The sequence below is a fragment of the Chiloscyllium plagiosum genome, chromosome 31, assembly GCF_004010195.1.
Source record: "Chiloscyllium plagiosum isolate BGI_BamShark_2017 chromosome 31, ASM401019v2, whole genome shotgun sequence".
Classification (NCBI taxonomy): Eukaryota; Metazoa; Chordata; class Chondrichthyes; order Orectolobiformes; family Hemiscylliidae; genus Chiloscyllium; species Chiloscyllium plagiosum.
This window is the reverse complement of record NC_057740.1, coordinates 36,507,103-36,519,313: the sequence shown is the minus strand read 5'-3', so window position 1 is coordinate 36,519,313 and position 12,211 is coordinate 36,507,103. Positions and strand designations below refer to the sequence as shown.

The 12,211-nt window shown below is 41.6% G+C and overlaps 2 protein-coding genes across 4 annotated transcripts in view; one reads left to right on the top strand and one right to left on the bottom strand.

Annotated features, from left to right (window-relative positions):
• Positions 1–1,371, bottom strand: part of ncln (nicalin) — a 47,901-nt gene extending 46,530 nt beyond the window's left edge. The window contains exon 1 of the mRNA XM_043721369.1: positions 899–1,371. Coding sequence (XP_043577304.1) covers positions 899–1,073 — 175 coding nt within the window. The 5' untranslated portion in view covers positions 1,074–1,371. The remainder of the gene's footprint in view (positions 1–898) is intronic.
• Positions 1,372–1,737: 366 nt separating this feature from the next.
• The window catches only part of haus8 (HAUS augmin like complex subunit 8), a 62,488-nt gene continuing 52,014 nt past the window's right edge, over positions 1,738–12,211 (top strand). For 2 of the 3 annotated variants that reach the window (XM_043721366.1, XM_043721368.1), the window contains exons 1-2: positions 1,738–1,839; positions 8,436–8,614. In XM_043721366.1, coding sequence (XP_043577301.1) covers positions 1,811–1,839; positions 8,436–8,614 — 208 coding nt within the window. In that variant the 5' untranslated portion in view covers positions 1,738–1,810. The other variant, XM_043721367.1, reaches the window with a different exon arrangement.

Here is a 12,211-nt window from a genome sequence, read left to right as displayed (position 1 = left end):
TGCAAGCTTCACATGAATACCCGACTAAAATAGCAAGGACAATGCAATTGGCATCAGTGCCACAGAGTTAGGTAGGGAGAAAGAAAATAGAATCAAATATGTATCCACAATTGTTCACTCACCAATGATTCCCACTGGTAAATGTATTAGTGTGAATTTCTGTTGTGACATTCTCTGCAATCAAACATCCTGCCCATATTCCTTAAACGCTGGTTGATATTTTAAAATAAATGCCCACTTGGTGATAGTTTTGGAATGATACTTCACTATGAAATACAGACTTGTGCTTATATGTAACCTGTCATAACCTGAAGACAATCATAGTAAAAGGTGTACAGTCACTGTTGTAAAGCAGGAATCACAGCAGATAATGTGTGTACTTCAAGAACCCACAAACAGGAATATAATAATTAGAAAATCTGATTTTCTTTGTCATGATAAGTAGGAAGGTCATGATCATTGGCCAGGACACTTGGGGTAAGCCTCAAGGATCATTTGTGTCCACCTGAGACGGTAGCCCGATGTTCCGTTTAAAATGTCATCTAAAACACATGCTTGACAATGCTCCAACAATCTTAAATTAGAAATGTCACACATGCGCCCCTAGGAAAAGTCTCAAACCCACAAATCTTCTGACTTCGGGATCCTTCTGCAGTGAGAATCTCAGCCTAGACGCTCGTGCATCACAAATATATGTGATAATTTACGGAGAACATGGCACGCCTTTCTCATTCTCTACACCACCTTCACCTATGGAGCCCTGAGCAGCTCTTGGAAGTTTCAAATACACACACAAAAATTGAACACCCAGTCAGAATGGTATTGCGCAATCTTCTACTGAATTTGCCATGTGAAAAGTGCCATTTGATGGTGCACGGCAAGAGGGCGAGATACTCACCATAGGCCTGTCCCTGCAAGTCATACTGTTGCATTCTGTACACTGTAAACTCATGGGCAGCTTCTATAGGCAGCGGGGAGACCAATATCAACACCGCCGGAATAAAGACTATGAAAGTCAATGGGAAAGAGCCCTTGAACATATTGTCAAACACTTCGCTCGCTTCTTCGAACATTCTGGAATTTCCTTTCGGCAAGTCTCCTTCTTTAATATATATATATATAATATTTGAGACGAAACCTTGATAAGATTTTTTTCAAAGCAAAATGGAATCTCTAACACTTCATTCACCACCTCTAATACACTCAGTTCTGACACTGATCACCCGTGGGGAGGGGTCCTTCAGGCGAGAGATAACCATCCCGCGGGGGCCTCAAGGCGAACCCTGCCGCACTCCTCACTGATTGGCGTTCCTCCTCCTTCATTTGCAAAATCTCCACAGATTCGACCGCTGTATGGCTAAGTGGACTGTCCATCATTTATAGTCTTCCCTCCTACCCTGCCTATTTCTATTTGGAGTGCATAAATCTTTTAATCTGCCCAGTGTTTGTCAGGACAGCATTTAGATTCTCAATGAGAAATGAATACACAACATTTATAAATTTTTCGAAGGGGTTCGGTTGGAAATAAATTGCACGAATTTGTCAGAAGCGATAGATGCACATGCGCACTAAAAGGGCGCCACTGCTAATGATTGACGTCGGAACTGTCCAATCATACTCGCTATCCTGAGGGGCGGGGCATAGACTGCAAACCAGTAGATGTTTGGCAGGGCAGGGGCGGGTGATATATGGTGATTGATGTCAATATAGACCAATAGAAAGTTGAAATGTTTAAGGGGCTGGACCATTGGCTGCCGTGGGGGTGGTACATACTCAGTTGAAGAGGAAAGCGGCAGTTTTTGAACGGAAGATGGCGGCTTCTAGTCGTAGGAGTGTCCTGTGAGTTAAACTATGTAATTGATGATCCTGATTGATTTCAGGGCTCTTGTTCACGTTACAGCGTGTGACTGTTTATCTTGGAAAATTAAAGCATTGTGTGACTAAAACGGCAGATACTAGAGATCGGAAACAACCAAGTAAACATGGAGAATGCTGGAGAAACCTTTTTGGTCGGGCAGCATCTGTGGCGATGAAGGTCTGTGTGTTCATTAGGGCTGTCACAGACCTGAAACCTCAACTTTTCTTTTCTCTCCACGGATTCCACCTTCTAAATATTGCCAGCTTTTGGATGTTTCGATTTTCAAACGTCTAGTGTTGTGTTTTAGAAGACATAATCAAATTCGTTCTTGAGAGGTTTTGATTTCTTTTTGAAAGCAAGTGCTTATTTCCAATGGTATAAGCATCCAATGTAGCAATCTTAAATTCAATATTGGCTAGAGGTTGAATTTAAATATTATTCCTATGAATTGGAGAAGGCCAGTTATAAGGGTTAACAGATGTGTGACTTGGAGCTGGCCAAGGAGTGAAGGAATGTAGTGACACTACTTCTTGAAGTTAAAAATCACACAACACCAGGCTATAGTCCAACAGGTTTAAATGGAAGTAATAGCTTTTGGAATGTTGCTCCTTCATCAGGTGGTTGAAGGAGCAGCGCTCTGAAAGCTAGTGCTTCGAATTAAGCCTGTTGGACTATAACCTGGTGTTGTGTGATTTTTGAGGAGAAAGTGAGGTCTGCAGATGCTGGAGATCAAAGTTGAAACTTTATTGCTGGAACAGCACAGCAGGTCAGGCAGCATCCAGGGAACAGGAGATTCGACGTTTCGGGCACAGGCCCTTCTTCAGGAATGAAGAAGAAGGGCCTGTGCCCAAAACGTCGAATCTCCTGTTCCCTGGATGCTGCCTGACCTGCTGTGCTGTTCCAGCAATAAAGTTTCAACGTTGTGTGATTTTTGACTTTCTACACCCCTGTCCAACACTGGCATCTCCAATTCATAAATACTTCAGGAAGGGCTTATGCCCGAAATGTCGATTCTCCTGTTCCTTGGATGCTGCCTGACCTGCTGCGCTTTTCCAGCAATACATTTTCAGCTCTGATCTCCAGCATCTGCAGTCCTCACTTTCTCAGCAAAGAAGGTTACCTCCGATTACAACGGGATCTTGATCAGGTGGGCCAATGGGCTGAGAAGTGTCAGATGGAGTTTAATTTACTTAAGTGTGAGGAGCTGCATTTTGGAAAGCAAATCTTAGCAGGACTTAATGGTAAGGTCCTCAGGAGTGTTGCTGAACAGAGGCCTTAGAGTGCAGGTTCATAACTCCAACAAAGTGGAGTTGCAGATAGATAGATAGAATAGTGAAGGTGGTGTTTGGTATGCATTCTTTTATTGATCAGAGTATTGAATACAGGAGTTGGGAGATCATGTTGCTGCTGTACAGGACATTGTTTAGGCCACTGTTGGAAAATTGCGTGAGTTTCTGTTCTCCTTCCTATCAGAAGGATGTTGTGAAACTTGAAAGGATTCAGAAAAGATTTACAAGGATTTTGCCAGGGTTGGAGGATTTGAGCTATAGGGAGAGGCTGAACAGGCTGGGGCTGTTTTCCCTGGAGTGTTGGAGGCTGAGGGGTGACCTTATAGAGGTTTATAAAATCATGAGGGGCATGACAACATCTTTTCCCTGGGGTCAGGGAGTGCAGAACTGGAGGGCATAGGTTTAGGGTGAGAGGGGAAAGATATAAAAGAGACCTAAGGGGCAACGTTTTCATGCAGAGGGTGGTGCGTGTATGGAATGAGCTGCCAGAGGAAGTGGCGTAGGCTGGTACAACTGCAACATTTAAAAGGCATTTGGATGGGTATATGAATAAGAAGGGTTTGGAGGGATATGGGCTGGGTGCTGGCAGGTGGGACTAGATTGGGTTGGGATATCTGGTCAGCATGGACGAGTTGGACCGAAGGGTCTGTTTCCGTGCTGTCCATCTCTATGATTCTGTACATGAGGATCTAGAAAGGTAAAGTGTTGGCTGTAGCCTATGACACTTGCACTGAAAAAATCATGAATGAGACATAGAATAAGTACAGTCTGTGTTTTTTATCTTTTTTAATGTACAGAAACATGCCATATACTTCATAAATTGACACTCCTATATTTAATGAGGTTACCAAAGCTCAGCGGTTTTAATCAGTATCCTCAGAAGGATTGGAGAAACTTAGGATGGGAATACAGACTTGGTTCCTGAATAGTGTGTCTTCCCTATGAAGAAACAGTGAAAACTGCCTCACTAAAACTAACGAAATACCTAAAGGGCAGGTGTGGGTAAAAGATTTCTTCTGAGGATGTCTAGAGCCAGGGGGCAAAATTTAAAATTTAAGAGGGAGGCCTCGGTCTGAGATGAGGATTTCTTTTTCCTTGTAATGTTGTGAACCTTTGGAATTCTTTACCACAATGAGTAGGTTTAAGGGAGAGATCAATATATTTCTGATTGTCAGTGGTGTACAGAGAAATGGGAATCAGATGCATAAAAAGCATTGAAGTGTTTTATCAGTCATGATTGTATTGAATGGTGTGCAGCATTGATGGGCTGATAGCTCTACTGGAGGGTCTATGTTCCCAAGAGCTTGTGTTGCTAGTTGCATGTGGTCAATGTTGGAGTGATTAGGAAAAAAAAGTCTGCTGGAAGCCAGAGTTGGAGAAGGGTAGAATATTTGTAGAGCTAAGGGCTGACGGTATGTAGAAAAATCAGAAATTGGGTACCAGCATCAACATTTTTAAAATTAAGTTGTTCCTTGACCAATATAGGTCAATGATCACAGGGGTTATAGTTGAATGGGATTTTGGAGCCTGTTTGGATACAGGAGGTGGTGGTGGAGCTTTGAATGGGCTCATCTTTATGGTGGGTGGAAGCTGGGAAGCTAGCCAGGAGAGTGCTGCAGTAATTTTCCTCCGTTGACATCCCTTTCTTACAGTGCATGCATGTGCTCTAGTTTTTGCTTTAAGTCAAGCCTGGTAATTTGATCATGACTGACCGAAAACATTCTTTCTGTTATTATATACTTCCTATGGATTGTGTTGTCAAATATCTGTTATTGTAACAACAACCTTGTCTCCTCACCAGCGAGTGATGCCCACATCCCACAAAATGAATAAATAAAAAGCTCTTGTCTTTTTGGGCACATGTATTACTAAAAGCAATTTGCATTTCTGATCTTTTGAGCAATTCATACATTTTTTGAGAATATCACTTCTGTAAAATTTGTTTCTTCTCCTTTTATATAATAATAAAATTTGCTGAAATGACCCTTGCTTTTTTGCTCTGTTATACATCCTTACATGACTTCATATAACAAATGTTTAATATACATTCATACAAACATATATTTAAATAGTTGCTTTTTTGGATGAAATGTTTTCATATGGATTTGTGCTGGAGCACTTTTAATGCTCAAAGTTTGTGCGAAGATTTGTAGCTCGGGTGCTCGTTGCTGTGGTTCTGTTCGCCGAGCTGGAAGTTTTTGTTGCAAACGTTTCGTCCCCTGGCTAGACGACATCATCAGTGCTTGGGAGCCTCCTGCGAAGCGCTTCTTTGATGTTTCCTCCGGTGTTTATAGTGGTCTGTCCCTGCCGCTTCCGGTTGTCAGTTTCAGCTGTCCGCGGTAGTGGTTGGTATATTGGGTCCAGGTCGATGTGTTTGTTGATGGAGTTTGTGGATGAATGCCATGCCTCTAGGAATTCCCTGGCTGTTCTCTGTCTGGCTTGCCCTATGATAGTAGTGTTGTCCCAGTCGAATTCATGTTGCTTGTTGTCTGCGTGTGTGGCTACTAAGGATAGCTGGTCGTGTCGTTTCGTGGCTAGTTGATGTTCATGTATGCGGATTGTTAGCTGCCTTCCTGTCTTCAACCGGAAGCGGCAGGGACAGACCACTATAAACACCGGAGGAAACATCAAAGAAGCGCTTCGCAGGAGGCTCCCAAGCACTGATGATGTCGTCTAGCCAGGGGACGAAACGTTTGCAACAAAAACTTCCAGCTCGGCGAACAGAACCACAGCAACTTTTAATGCTTGGTACTATTTATAGTGTATGCTATTTTATCACCAAAGAAAATCAAACTTATATTGTTCAATGTGGACCTCTAGTGGCATGAAAAATGTGTGGAAGTATGTGACCCATGTGCATGTATTTAGTCAAATTCTATTGTTTGATTGAAGATTTGGGGGTGGGGGTCTTATCAAGTTTTATAAATTGAAGCAAGGATAGGGTAAGCAGCCAAAGGTTTTTTCCCCAGGGTAGGGAATCCACAACTGGAGGATATAGGTTTACGGTGAAAGGGGAAAGATTGAAATGGGACCGGGGGGACAACTTTTTCACACGGTTGTTGCATGTATGGAATGAGCTGCCAGAGGAGGTGGTGGAACCTGGTACAATAATGGCATCTGGATAGGTATAAGGGAATAGGAAGGGTTTGAGGGATATGGGCCAAAAGCTGGCAAATGGGACTAGATTAGGATATTTGGTTGGCATGGATGAGTTGGACCAAAGGATTTGTTTCTGTGCTTTGCATCTCTGACTCTTAAAATTCTGCTATTTGAGTGTTACTTTATTTTGCAAAACTTTGCAAATGTGGAAGGTTTCTTTTAATGAGATGCAGTTGGATAAGTTTCAACCATCTAACATTTTGTACAGAACAAAATAGAAAAGAAAACTCAAAATACAAATATGTTTAACTGGAGAAATAGAGTGTTAAACATTGTCTCAGACTTCTGTTTTAAAGCTTCCAGCTTATGCATGTAGCTGCCATGTTGCACATGGACCCATGACACATACATTCCAGCTCTGAAATAGTTTCCTCTTTTCATTTTGTCAGTAGCTTCACTTTTTTTTTAGATGACATTTCTTTGACATGTCTTGATAATTTCCTGGAAACCACAGGTAAATGTTAGACATGCAACAGGTGGAATGCACAATAAATGTTTACCTTGCTGATAAAACCCACATCCCCTTAATGTTTTTAAGAAAATAGACATAACACTTTGCACAGAAATAAATTTGAGAGTGGTGAAGGTGTAAATAATGGGTCGTTTTGGAATATTGAATCAGGATAGTTGCTGATAGATGGTGCACTTGTGCTGATGTTGTTTTAATTGCTAGAGGTTGGTATCTCCTGGTCAACTGAGGTAGCGATCCAAAGAATAATGTCCAAAACTTACCTCCTCAATGGTGCTCATGGTCTGAACAAATGGTAAATGCTTTAAAATCAACAAATCAAAATAAAGAAAACATAATCAAAGATCCCTCCCACCCCAATTATATTCTTCTACCCTCTTCCATCTGACAAAATACAAAAGTTTGAACATTTGTACCAACAGATTTAACAACAGCTTCTTCCTCACTGTTATCAGACTTTTTGATGGACCTCTCATATATTGGAGTTGTCTTTCTCTGCACCTTGTGTGTACCTGTATCACACTCTATTCTGCACTCTGTTCTATTACTGAAGAAGGGCTTATGCCCGAAATGTCGATTCTCCTGCTCCTTGGATGCTGCCTGACCTGCTGCGCTTTTCCAGCAACACATCTTTCAGCTCTGATCTCCAGCATCTGCAGTCCTTACTTTTTCCACTCTGTTCTATTACCCTGATGTACTTATGTAAAGTATGATTTGTCTGGTAGCATGCAAAACAATACTGTATCTCAGTACACGTGACAATTATAAATCAAATCAAATAAAAAGGAAGGTTGGATTTTTTTCAATTCCAAATGCTACTTCAACTTCTTTCTATGTCCGCATTGTTCTCTGATGCTTCCAAGAGTTTTATGGGTACTGTCAGTTTGTGATGACACAATGCTGGAGGAATTTTCATGAAGGAGGCACATGAAGAATTTTTAAAATAGATGTTGTATTTGAGAGTTGAAAGTTACAATTTTATTGTTAAGTCATAAGACCATAAGACATAGGAGCGGAAGTAAGGCCATTCGGCCCATCGAGTCCACTCCGCCATTCAGTCATGGCTGGCCATTTCAACTCCACTTACCCGCATTCTTCCCGTAGCCCTTAATTCCTTGTGACATCAAGAATTTATCAATTTCTGCCTTGACGACATTTAGCGTCCCAGCCTCCACTGCACTCTGTGGCAATGAATTCCACAGGCCCACCACTCTCTGGCTGAAGAAATGTCTCCGCATTTCTGTTCTGAATTTACCCCCTCTAATTCTAAGGCTGTGTCCATGGGTCCTAGTCTCCTCACCTAACGGAAACAATTTCCTAGCGTCCACCCTCTCCAAGCCTCTCCAAACCTGTTGTCACTGCACCATCTCAGCTGGCAACTAATAGGTATAAATTAAAAATGCTACCAATCCTCATATGCTGAGTAACTGCAATGACTGTTAAGTGTTTTCTTTGGGCGTGAAGTTGTGATTTCTGCACTGTTTGACTTTCTTTTTTTCCTATGTTCTGTCACACCAAGCAAAGAATGTCTCCTTTTGAAATATAGCAGCCATCACTGCTGCTTGTTTTTACCTTGAACTGACATCACACAAAACAACTGTTTAACCATCAGTTTGTAATCTACCTTCTTGTCTTTTTGTGACCTTTGTTGTTTTAAAAGGCCTTCTAAAAAATTGGCTACGAGTAAACAGTTGAGATCTGGGACTGAATCAAAGTTGTCTTCCAATACGTCAGTGCAACCTTCCCGACAAAGATCGATGCAGGTTGCATCAGAGCAGTTGTTCATCAAGCCTACTACACCAGGTCTTAAGCGGAGAGATTCTTTTGGATCACGTAAATGTAAGTAATTAAATGTTTTCCTCACTTTCTTCCCTGTCACAAGTCTTTTCTGTCTTCTTGAGAATCAGCGATTTGTACAGTGAATTGGATCATTGTATTCTTTTGGTATTCCCATCCAAATGACTACTGTTCATGTTTAGATCTTAATGTTGCTTATGACTTGGTTTGACACTAGAGTGAATTGCACCTGAGTAATATCTCGTTCGTGACAGATGCTTATTCATACTCCTCCTCAATTCACTGTTCGGGTTCTTAAAGTCCTGCTGAATTCACATCATCTAACCCAGGGGCATTGTCACTCTTGTCTTCCTAATGTGAAAATGGAAATGCTTAGCCTGTGCTGAACAAAATCAATGTGGATTTTAGATCCCCTTTTTCACCTCAGAAGTGAGCACATTCGTAGCAGTTATTTTACCTTTCTGAATCAAATTAGCTTTAATCATCTAAAAGTAAAGAAGGAGGAAGACATTGGACTATGTCATTTGCTCCAGGTCATGAATTAAATGCATGTTTTCAGGCAACTGTTTTAAATATTAACTTTTCAAGAAATATGTTGGACGATTAGGATGTGTTCTTACACTTTTAATAGATCCAGTTGTCATGGTCATGGAAGAAATGCTCATGCTGTTTTCTTTTTCTCCCTGGACAAAACAGTGGCTATGATTGGATCCTAGCTCCGAACCCAATCCATGTACTTACAATTGTACCATTAAGGGATAGGAAATGATTTAACTCTTAGCAGGCTGCAGATGTCCAAATTGTTTTCATGTTAAATCACTCAATTGCTTCTGTATTAATTACTTCACACAAACAAAAACATTCTGACATTTAAGTACTAAATCATTGACGTATGAGAGGTCCCTTAAAACTTTGTCCATAATCTAATCAAGCTTGCTCAGTCCACCCAATTTCCCTTAGTATGTAAATATTTCATGTTGCTTTCTCTTGTAACAATATTCTTCTTGCTTTTCATATCTTACCACCTCTAATTTTTTTTCTAGGTATGCTTTTGCCGTCATTTGATTGTTATAGTGATTGTAACAAGGTCAGCCAGGTGGACCTCAGAATATGAGTTCCATGATTGGGGCTGTTAATCTGGTCCAATCAGGGACCTCTGGCTGACACTTGTAAACATGAGTGTCAGAGGTTCTGTTCCCTCAGACCTGGCTCAGAAAGCTGGACCAGTGACAAGTACTATGCATGTGTGAGGTATTTCAGTGGTGACAAAAGAAAAAAAATCAGTTGCAACAGCATTTCTGGCATCATGCCCTTATTCAAGAAGCTGGACTTGTTTGATCCTGCTGTCGAAGATTGGCCCCATTATGTGAAAAGAATGCATTACTTTTTCCCTGGAAAATGACATTTGGGCAGATGAAAAGCAACGAGTAATTCTTTGACATCTTGTGGACCTGCAGGTTTTTTTTTGGTTTTTAGGAGCCTGGCGTTTCCTGAGGCATCAGATACTGAAACCTTTCAAGAATTGATGGATTTAGTTAAGCAATTTTACAACCCCAAACCTTTCTAATTTTGAGATTCTAGTGGTTTTACTTGGCAGTTCAAGAACCAGAACAATCTGGTTGAGAATTTAGAGGTTAAGATAACTGACTGAGGGTTAAACCTAAGTCCCGTGCTTCTGAGATGTTGAGAGACTTTTTGGTATTTGGATTAATGATGTAACCATGCAAAAGCACCCACTACTGAAGCCCAACAGGAGTTCTAATGGCTTTGTCATTAGAAAATGTGGCAAGTGGAGCAAATGAGCTACAGGATATGCAGATGGAAGTGGACGCCCTCACCAGACAACTGAGCTTGGGGGACACTGGTTAAATGAAGCATAGCTTCACTCAGAACATATCCTGAACAGAGTCTCAGCCCACAGCAAAACCCAAAAAGAAAGCCAAGCCTCGACCAAATGGTTAACGTTTTCCTCAGGATGAGGGACAGCAAGCCATTGTGGGTGCTACTGGTATGTGGACTAGAGACAGCAAAAGAGGTCCATTAGGCCTGAATTGAATCATTATAGAATAGAATCTGTATTGGGGAATTGAATCAGGCTATTCAGCCCATCAAGTCCATACCAATCCTCCAAAGAACATCCCACAAGTAAGAGAACTTATAGCTGAAAATGTGTTGCTGGAAAAGCGCAGCAGGTCAGGCAGCATCCAGGGAACATGAGAATTGACGTTTCGGGCATAAGCCCTTCTTCAGGACCCTGATTCCTGAAGAAGGGCTTATGCCCGAAACGTCAATTCTCCTGTTCCCTGGATGCTGCCTGACCTGCTGCGCTTTTCCAGCAACAAATTTTCAGCTCTGATCTCCAGCATCTGCAGTCCTCACTTTCTCCCCTAAGAGAACTTATAGGCTGGTATCCAGGAGAGTGCACACCCTGGAAAACACATCTACACCTGGTTTGGAACAGTTAAATTGCTTAGCAAAATCCTAATTAGAACCAATCAAAATAAACTCCTAGTTAAGTGGCCACCTGGACCTAATGGAAGTTGATACTGGTGCAGCTGTCTCAGTGATTGCAGAATCAGTCTTTAATAAAATTCACTATGGACGCCAGCCCTTATGTTTATCTAAGATCTTGGTTAGACTGAGAACCAATACCAGAGAACATTTACAGATTAAGGATATAACTTTGATTCCGGTCTTGTATGAGAAGCAGCTGGTTCAGTTACCACTGATTGTAGTAAAAGGCTCAGGCCCAAACCTGATGGGACGAAATTGGTCGAGAAAGATTCACCTTGATTAGATCAACATTTTTCAATTAGAAAACGGTTGCCTGAGTGAAGTCCTAACTAAAAACTCAGAAGTTTTTCCGGAAGGTCTAGGGACTATCAAAGGAGCTAAGTCCACCTTGAATGTTCTTCAGGAAACAATTTCTCAATTCTGCAATGCCTGCCCAGTGCTCGTTACCTTATCTACAAAATAGGGGCAGAAGTCAGGAGGCTGGAAGGAATCATCAAACCAATAGAATTTACAAAATGGGCAGCATTGGTTATACCAATTGTGAAGCTGATGGTTTGGTTCATGTTTATGGGGATTTTAAACAAAAGGTAAACAGCTTTTTGCAGCTGAACAAATACCCAGTCCCTCCCCTGCAGGACTTCTACACAAAACTGGCTATCCTTCACAAAGCTGGACATGAACTATATGTACTTGCCATTGGGTGAGAATAGACAATAGGTGCAGGAGTAGGCCATTCTGCCCTTCGAGCCTGCACCGCCATTCAATATGATCATGGCTGATCATCCTTAATCAGTATCCTGTACCTGCCTTACCTCCATAACCCTGATTCCACTATCCTTGAGAGCTCTATCCAACTCTTTCTTAAATGAATCCAGAGACTAGGCCTCCACTGCCCTCTGGGGCAGAGCATTCCACACAGCCACCAGTCTCTGGGTGAAGAAGTTTCTCCTCATCTCTGTCCTAAATGGTCTACCCCATATTTTTAAGCTGTGTCCTCTGGTTCGAGACTCACCCATCAGCGGAAACATGTTTCCTGCCTCCAGAGTGTCCAAACCTTTAATAATCTTATATGTCTCAATCAGATCCCCTCACAGTCTTCTAAACTCAAGGGTATACAAGCCAAGT